Here is an 8,839-nt window from a genome sequence, read left to right on the forward strand (position 1 = left end):
GCCCCAAGGAGAAGAAGGGATACGCTCCGGAAGAGACCAAGTGGGCGGTGGCAGGTGCGTATTGGCGGCGTTCGCGGCGTGCAGCTCTTGCCGCTGTCTCTGGCATGAACTGAATGTGGCCTGGTACCGACTGCGTCTGCTGACGGCGCCCTGCCGCAGGTGGCAGTGCCGGCAGCGGCGATTTCGCTGCCAGGAGGAAGGCGGCAAACAGGGACACGAGCGACCCCCTTGAGGTGCAGCGCGCCAGAGGTGAGTGAATGGACAATGAGATTGGCGCGTCATTACAGGTTCTCCCTGACTGTCAGTGCTCATTGCCCATTGTCCATTGTCCATCATCCATCGTCCATTGTCCTAGACACGGCGGTTTTCACCGCCTTCTTACGGCCTTCTTACTGTCCATCGTCCATCGTCCATTGTCCATTGTCCTAGACACGGCGGTTTGTCCGTGGTCAACTGGATCCCGCAAATGCACGCGCAGGAGGATGTTCTGTGGCCACACAGGATTCAATGCGCTGACAATACATTCGTATGGCCTGCCAAGCTGACATGGGTCGGCCTGCTGCTGGCGCTGCTGTATGCGCTGAAGACGCACTGCGTCCCAGTGGAGCAGGGGCAGTGGTCGCCAGCCGACCTGGCGTTGGTGCGGGCCGCGCTTGGGGTGTGGGCGGTGGGGCTCTCCGACAGCCTCCTTCGGGACTTGCTCACGCTGGCGGTGATCCTCGCGAACGTCTGCCTGGGCGACGACTGCGATGACAGCTGCCACCTGTGCAGCTACATGGCCGCCCATGCGCGGTTCTGCCAGGCCCTCCGTGCCGTGCACCCGGTGGTGCACAGCATGGAAGCGGCACTGGCTTACATTGCGTCAACCGGCCATGGGGTGGCAGGTGCGTATTGGCGGCGTTCGCGGCGTGCAGCTCTTGCTGCTGTCTCTGGCATGAACTGAATGTGGCCTGGTACCGACCGCGTCTGCTGACTTGTTGAGTTGTTGGGCTCTGTGAAGGCTGCGTCACTTGGTGATTGGGTCAAAGGGTGTGTGCTTCGATGCAGTGTGCGTGTTCGATGCAGTGTGACCAATCAGGGCATGAGGCTAGTTTGGTAGGCATACCTTCAGCCTCAGGCGATGGGATGCGGATATGCGCAGTGCTCGTATCCTCCATCTACACTGTAGAAATCTGCTCACAAACCGCCAACGGTTGGGTGCCGCGCATCTACGCAGGTGTAGACGTTTTTGGCGCAAAAATGCGGGAAGACGTTTTGGGGGGCTTGGGGGCTGAAGTGTAGATGCCGCGGTCAACATGAGCACTGGACATGCGGTGTAAGCCCTTCCCCTTGACCGGGCGAAACCGGTGAATGGGAGGTGAATGGGAGGTCAATAGCCTGGAGGCTGTTGGAATGGGCATGGCGCGAGCCACCCTGGCTGGCTGCCCTGGCTGCCTGCCTGGTGGTGGTAGTACGGTCGTGTGGTGGCGGGGGTCGGTGTGCCGACGCCAGGCAGCCAGGCACGTGGCCGTGTACTGCTCGGGCGGGGCGCTCGGCACATGGGCCGTGGGCGTGTGCGCGAGGCCGCGAGCTGTGTGGCACTGGGACATGGATGATGAATGCCTGAATGCGACATCATTGCAAGATGGCACTGTGTAGCATGGCTGATGCCGTGTGTTGGACGGCTGGTGCACACAGCCGGGGCCACAGCACCAGCAGCCGCCCTACATCATACACACCTGCACAGCCACGCGTGGCCCTCACGGCAATCCCACACCGCGACAACACGAGAGACATATGCAGCACTCACACGCTCATGACACCACTGCACAGTACTGCATCGCCGCGGCCTCTGCCGCTGCCACACCGCTCATGCAGACTCGTGCTGCTGTGTGCACAACCTAACCACCTACTGCAGCCGCTACCGCCGCCACTGCTATACTACCGCAGCACTTTCAACGACAGCTCCAGCCATCACGTGTCAGATGTCCGCACCCACCGCCGCCAGCATCGCCGTCACCTGCGCCCGCGCCTCATCCAGCTGCGCCTCCAGCCGCCGCGCCCGCGCCTCCGCAACCGCCGCCTGCGCCCGCGCCTCATCCCGCTGCGCCTCCGCCACCGCCACCCGCACCTCCGCCGCCTGCCGCCACCTCTGCCGTTGCCGGCGCAGCGCCGCCTCAAACGCGTGCACGGGGCCGTCGCCAGTACGGCCGCCGCAGTCACCGCTGGTGCCTGCGCCGCCGCCGCTGCTCGGAAGTGCCACCGCCCCAGGCCCACCCGCCGCGCCGTGCCCCAGCCCCGCTGGCGCCTGCGCGGATCCCCCGCCATCGTGAAACCCACCACCCGTCGCTTGTAGCTCCGCGTCCGGCGGAGACGGTGCATCTGGCCGGGCCCTAGCTAGCTCTGCACCAGCACCGCCACCAGCACCGCCACCGCCACCAGCACTGCCACCCGTCCTGACCCCGGCCCCAGTGACGCCCGCCTGCGCCTGCGCCTGCGCCTGCACCGCGGCGGCGGCGCCAGCCCGCTGCTGCCCGCTCGCGGTGCCAGGCGGAGCCCCAGCGCCGCCAGCGGGCGAGCCGCCCCCAGTCCCAGCCCCGGCTCCGGTCGCGGCCCCCGCCTCAACACCGGTGGCGCCCGAGGATTGGAGGGTCAGCCTGCCACAAACACCAGCCTGCCGCTGCGCACCGGCATCGCCAGGCGGCGCGCTCGCGGGGGCACCCGTATGACCACCGCCGCCGGCAGCGCCGCCGCCGCGGCTGTTGACGCGGATCACCTCCAGAACGTCCTCATCGGTGTCAACTTCATCCAGATGTTTGGTGTCACCCCGCTCCCCGTCCTCCGCACCTGAGCGCCAGGCGTCCGCCGTCGTCGCCGCCGCCAAACCGCTCACCCGCCGGCGTTTCCGGCCCTCCGCCACGCCAGCCGCAGCTGCGCCCGGACCACCGGCTGCTACAGCCGCACCTGCAGCGGTTGCGGTTGCAGCAACTGTTGCAGCTGCTGCGGCTGTAGCGGGCACTTGCTGAGCCGTGCACGTGCCACCGCCACCTGCTCCGCCTCCTCCTATCAACTGCCAGCCGGCGCTGGCGAGGGTCCTATTGCGTAGCCGCAGCGCGGACGGCCCGGTGCCGCCACCGCCGCCACCGCTGCCCGCCACCCCCGCCAACGCCGCCTGGGCTGGCGCTGCGGCCGTAGGTGCGGCAGTGCGGCGGTGGCCTCCGGCTGCCGCCGCGGCCGGGCCGCCGCCACGGCCACTTGTGCTGTCCGGGCGGTGCACCAGTGCAGTGGCTTCCGTGGGGGCTTGTGCAGGTGCTACTGCTGCTCCTGCTGCTGCCGCACCTGCACAGCCGGCGGCGGCAGTGGCAGTAGCAGCAGCCGCACCACTGCCGCCGCCGCACCGCCGCCGCCCTGCTGGCTGTAGCGCCTTGAGGTACCTGCCTCCGGGGCACGGCGGCAGCACCGCCGCCACCAGCTGCTGCTGCTGCTGCTGCTGCTGCTGCTGCGGCGGCCGTCTGTCGCTGCGCAGCTGCGGCCTGCGGGCGGCGCCGGCGGCCGCGCCCCCCGTGTCCAGCAGCCGCTCCACTGCGGCCGCGTAGTGCTTGCCGGCCGGCGTCTGTGACGTCAGGGATGCAACGGGTCCCACAGTGGTAAGTGCGATGTTGTTTACCTTGTCTACGCATGCGCACCACCCGCACGCACGCTTTCCTCGCCTCCTCGCCAAGCGGCCCACCGCCTTCTGCCCGTGTACCTTTGTGGCCCGCAGCTACTGCTGCTGGCCAACCCCCCATGGGGACGACGGGGAGTGCCACTGCGTTGCCACCGTGGTCTAGCATTGGCCACGCTCTCCTCGCTCTTTTGCATTGGGTTCGGTTTTGTTTGGGCTGGCATCGGGTAACCCCTCGGCTGCAACCGCCTACCTGCACGCCGCGCCGGATGCTGTTGCTGTTGGCGGGGCACAAGCCCAGGTCCTCCTGCAGCTGCTCCCAGGGCGCGTGGGCCCATTGCCAGCTTCCGGGCTGCAGCTCCACCCACTGCAGGAGGGGAGGAAAGGGTGGGAGGAGCGAGGGGCCTGTTTGCAACGTTCCAATGAGAGCTGCGACTAAAGGCGCGCAGGTGCATGTACGACCCGGCCAGACGACTGCGGGAGAGGATGAAGGCTGCAAGATGGGGAATGGGCTGTCAGGAAACACAGGTGCGCTGAGATATGAGGTCTGCGCACAATAAAAGAGTACTACCCCGCCGCGTCTGAGGCACGGTAGTATGGGTTATACGGTACTGCCCAAATTTTCGGTCATGGGAGTGGGGTTACATTCATGTTGTTTTAAGAAGTGAAGGCGTAGCCAGGAACAGTACCGTATAGGGTGTGTGGACTCCAGGCCTCCATGCGGCACTGCGCTGAGTGCACAGTTGCAATCAGTAGCAAACAGGTGTCTGCAGACAGGCAGGCGCCGTTACTCCCTGACACACGCCGGCCCGATACACGCACCGTCAGGTCCTCGTCTTCAGCAGGCCGGCCGGTGCCGCCCACAGCCCCTCCGCCTCCGCCTCCGCCTCCGCCGGCGTCAGCGGCTGCAATGCATCGCGGCAGGATGAGGCGCCGGACCCGAGCCACGGCGAACACACACACGGTGCCCTGCCCCTGCTGCGGCACCTTTGGAGTCGCGGGCCTGTGACGGCGGGGCGCAATTGCAGGCAGCAGAAAGCAGTTGGCCTGGCGGGGGTTGGGATCACGGTACGACACACAAAGTACGGCACCCGGTGTTGCGCGCGTGTAAGCGGCCCGACGCCAGCGAGACAACGCCAGTCCATTCTTCGATGGGCGACGCCACGCAGCCACGTGTGTGCCAGTGGTGCACCTGTGCGGCTGGATGTGTGTGCGGAAGTCGGCGGAGCGGGTGTTGGCGGCTAGCACCACGGCGTCGCCAGGCGCCAGCTCCAGCAGGGCTGCGGGAGGCAGCGGGCGGGCGGGCGCATGTGTCACAAAAATGAAACGAAAGCGGGCGCATGTGTGTGTGTGTGTGTTTTGAGCGCGTGTGCTGAGTGCGTGTGCTGAGTGCGTGTGCTAAGTGCATGTGTGGGCCTAAGCCCAGCAGCAACCGGTCCTGGGCGAGTGTCAGGAACAGCACGTGTGCACGGCGCCTGAACAGCCGCTGGCAACCATGCGGTGTCGGACCACGCAGCGCCCACGGCACGCGACACGCAGCGCACGACACAATCAAAGGCCGACGCACCCGGGCTTTTGAAGTGCTGCCACGGAATGGCCACCGCCGGCTGCGCAGCACCGCCCGCCGCCGGCGCCGCCATGGGTAGCGCCGCCGGCGGCACCGCTGCATGCATGGCGCCCACCAGCCGCAGCAGCGTCACCGCCGGCCGCCGCGCAGTGCCAGCGGACACCGCCGCCGCCGTCGTCGCCACCGGGCCGCCGGGGGCCTTCATCCTCATCACCACCTGACACTTGTCCGTCACCATCAGGCTGAAGCGCGGCGGCGGCCGTGTTGCGTTCGGGAAGAGGTCCGTGACCATCTTCGGCGTCACCGCCACCAGGCCGCTGCAGCCGCCGCCGCCGCCGGCCGCTGAGGGCGCGCAGCAGGTGTAGGGCGCGCCCGCGGGGCCGTACCGCCGCCAGATCTCGGCGCAGTGGCAGGACCTGCAGGGGTAGGGGTGCGGCCGCACGCACGTGTGCACGGCCGCACGACACGCTAGGGCTCAGGCGCGGCATGCAGCGAGTGTGGGAACGTGAGCGGGTCAAGCAGCTGGCAGTGTGCCACTGCTTGGGGAGCAGCTGGATGGAGTGGCCGCTGCCAAGGCCGCCGTCGTGTGCTACGTACAGAGTAAAAGAGCGAGGTATCGGTGCAATGACGCGAATGCGGCATGGGCCCCAGACGCCCCCAGACCAGCGCGTGCACCCTCACCTGTTCTGGCCTTGCGGCAAGTCGTCCAGACCCAGCCCCAGGTCGTCCACCTCCACTCCTTCCTCAGCTGCACCCACAGGGGCAGCAGCTCCATCACCACCAGCACCCCCAACACCACCACCACCACCACCACCACCACCACCACCAGCTGCAGCAGCAGCGACACCGCCCGCGGCAGCAGCATCAGCCGCACGACCGTCACTGCCGCCTTCTGCCGTGAGTCCCGCCGCCGGCCCAGCCGGATCACCGCCACCGCCCGCCAGCCCCAGGACCCACTTCCTCAACCTGGCCCAACACTTGTTGCTCACAAACGTTCCGCCGCCCCCGCCACCAGCCACCCCTGCCGCAGCCGCAGCCGCTGCTGCTGCTGTAGCAGTCCGCGGCGGCGGCATGGAGGCGGTGGCGGCGCCGCCAGCACTACCGCCGGCGGCGCCGCTGACTGCGCCAAACAGCTGCGCCGCCTCCTCACGGCTCATGGGTCGGCCACGGGGCCGCCGGTCGGGACGGTCGTCGTAGCGGCACACCGGCGCCGCCGCCCCGGCCGCCGCTGGCAGCCCTGACAGCGTCCATTGAGGTATCGCCGCCGCGGCGGGTGCGGTCCCTGCTTCCGACTTGGGCGCCGGCGCTGGCGCCAGCCCGTAGTGCCTCAGGAGCTCGGAGCAGCGGCAGCGGCCCTTGCTGCAGCGCGGTATGAAGCGCGGGAGGCAGGGATGGTCGGGGAATGCAGCGTCAGCGCGAAGAAGTTGCCAATGGGCCGTCATCCGTCACTCCATCAGCAAATGACGAGACATACGGGCTGGCGGATTGACATTTCATAACGGCAGCGGACAGAGGCGCGTTCTTGCCTGACGAACTCCGGTCGAGCCGGGTTACCCACGGGTAAAGGACCCAGCAGGACACTCGCACAGCAGAGAGAGACACATCCACCACACGTTCTCCCCTTGTTCCGCCTGTATACTCCGATGCCCCGCATGTTCCCTTCCCTTTTATTCCCTCATCTGCCCCGCACAGAAGATTCAAACCGGCACGTGCCGACCAACCTGCTGCCTCGCTCCCGCCACGCCGCCGCTGCTGCCGCGCCGTGCCCCGACGTCATCCATGACATGTCCATGCTGCCAGACGACATGAGCGACTGCAGCGACGCCGCAGTCGAGCCGACCGCCGCAGCCCGGTGGTGCTGGTGCTGGTGCTGGTGGTGCCCCGGGGGTGACGGCAGCGCCCGGGCGGCATCAGCGCTGGTGCGTCCGTGCGAGCCGGGCGGAGCCAAGGAGGGCCCCGGCGCCGGCGGACCGCTGGTGCCTGTCGCCCCGCCGACAGTTGCTGCTGTTGCTGTTGCTGTTGCTGCCCCAGTGGCAGCTGCCTTGCCGCTGTGGCTGCAGGAGGGGGCCGCAGTCAGCGCTGAGGAGGTGCGTGCTGCGTTCGCCAGCACTGCCGCCGCCGCCGCCGCGGTGGGGAGCGTGACTGCCGCTGCCGCCGCAGCCTCAGGCGCCGTGTCGCCGCTTCCCGTTCCTGGTGGCGGTGCGGCTGCTTGCAGCGGTGAGGGCGCTGGCAAAAGCTGCGAGGGCCCTGGCGCTGCCGCTGCCGAGGGCGGCGGGGGCGCGGGTGTGACGGGCGGTGGGGCCGCAGCAGCAGACAGCACCGCAGCCGACCCCGCCCCTAGCTCGTGGCTAGCTGCTAGCGACCGCTCCGGCTCGTCCGCCCCTACAGCGGTGGAGCCAGCGCCGCTCCTGGGCACATGCATGGAGCCCCCTAGCGAGCGCTGGCTTCGCGAGGAGGGGCAGGGCCTTTTGGCGGGGGGCGCACAAGGCCTGGCGGGCACAATGGGCGGCCGCGCCAGGTCAGAGCCGGGCGCTGCTGCCGTGGCATGCCAGCCTCCATGGTTGGCCTGGTCACAAGGCTCGTCATCTTCATCGCAAGGCTCATCAATCCAACTTCCCGCAACAGCCTTTGCGACGTTGACTTGCGCTGTGGACATGGCCTGCCTGATGCTAGTCGAGCCAGCGTTATCAAGAAAGGCACATCAGCTAGTACGCGACGTCATTGTACTTTTGCATTATGAGCATCAATTTATGTTACATGCACGGCATGCACGTCGGTTACTCCAAGCATTCAAGAGCGAGCGCACTAGCAAAGCTTGTTGAACACCTTAGCGCAAATTCAGTCACCCATATGGATTCCTGCTGTAGCCCATGCATTGACTGATCATACTCAGCAGCATGCATCTGATGCATGGCACACGCAAAAAAAGTTGGACCGTGCGCCCGGCGGCACCCGGCGGCACCGCCTCTTTTGCCCCTTCCGCCACCCTTTGTTTTTGAGGAGCCCCTTCACCCTGTAGCGTCACATCTTCACTTTCACATAACAAGCAGTTCATCCTTCCCCTGTACGTCTCTCCAGCCGCAAGAATACTTTAGACATCCGCGCATGGGCGCTTGCTCATGCATTCAATCCACCCCGATCATGTCCTCCCCTGACCCGCAATGCCTGGCAGCTCGACCTCGCCGGCTCCTCCTACCTTTCTTCCTGCCGCTCCGCTCCCTCCTCGCCCCCCCCCTCCTCCTGCCCCCCCCTCTCCACCCTCACCCCCGCTCCCCACCCACGCTCCCCACCGCCTCCGGCTCCGGCTCCGGCTCCAGCCCCCCCATCTGCAGCGCCTCCTTGTACCTGCGGCCCAGCTTGTGCACGTAGGGGAAGGAGAGGTTGGCCAGCTGGTGGGGAGCCACGAACATGTGGTTGACCATGCCCAGCACACTCTGCTCATTCCAGCGGTAGGCGGCGGCGGCGCCACTGGCGCGGCACAGGTGGATGAAGCGCTGGACCTGCAGCCGTGTGGGGGCGGCGGGGGGGGGGGGCGGCGCGGCGGGGGCGGGGGGAGGGCGGTCACAGGGGCAGGGGCGAGGGCTGTGGTGCATACGGTATGCACAGTGGGCGGCAGGGGTGTGGGGTGG

The 8,839-nt window shown here is 67.5% G+C and overlaps 4 protein-coding genes across 4 annotated transcripts in view; 1 reads left to right on the forward strand and 3 right to left on the reverse strand.

Moving 5' to 3' along the window:
- CHLRE_35g759347v5 (uncharacterized protein) overlaps positions 1-14 on the reverse strand; it is a 756-nt gene extending 742 nt beyond the window's left edge. The window contains exon 1 of the mRNA XM_043073027.1: positions 1-14. This exon is cut by the window's left edge and continues 178 nt beyond it. The gene's annotated coding sequence lies outside the window, so the exon portion shown is untranslated.
- Positions 15-354: 340 nt separating this feature from the next.
- On the forward strand, positions 355-1,331 carry CHLRE_35g759397v5 (uncharacterized protein). The gene has a single exon (XM_043073028.1). It carries the CDS (start codon positions 467-469, stop codon positions 941-943), a length of 477 nt encoding a protein of 158 aa, XP_042914045.1. The 5' UTR covers positions 355-466; the 3' UTR covers positions 944-1,331.
- Positions 1,332-1,598: 267 nt separating this feature from the next.
- On the reverse strand, positions 1,599-7,904 carry CHLRE_35g759447v5 (uncharacterized protein). Its single transcript, XM_043073029.1, has 7 exons — positions 6,932-7,904; positions 5,892-6,569; positions 5,211-5,626; positions 4,836-4,923; positions 4,466-4,646; positions 3,897-4,010; positions 1,599-3,592 (listed from the first exon to the last, which is right to left on the reverse strand). Exons 1-7 carry the CDS (start codon positions 7,864-7,866, stop codon positions 1,961-1,963), a joined length of 4,044 nt encoding a protein of 1,347 aa, XP_042914046.1. The 5' UTR covers positions 7,867-7,904; the 3' UTR covers positions 1,599-1,960.
- Positions 7,905-7,951: 47 nt separating this feature from the next.
- Positions 7,952-8,710, reverse strand: CHLRE_35g759497v5 (uncharacterized protein; the record flags this gene model as incomplete). The annotated part of the gene is made up of 1 exon (XM_043073030.1): positions 7,952-8,710. A coding segment is annotated over one exon (240 nt), but the record flags the coding sequence as incomplete, so codon positions are not given.
- Between the last annotated feature and the right edge of the window lie 129 nt (positions 8,711-8,839).

The sequence above is a fragment of the Chlamydomonas reinhardtii genome (assembly GCF_000002595.2).
Source record: "Chlamydomonas reinhardtii strain CC-503 cw92 mt+ unplaced genomic scaffold scaffold_35, whole genome shotgun sequence".
Lineage (NCBI taxonomy): Eukaryota > Viridiplantae > Chlorophyta > Chlorophyceae > Chlamydomonadales > Chlamydomonadaceae > Chlamydomonas > Chlamydomonas reinhardtii.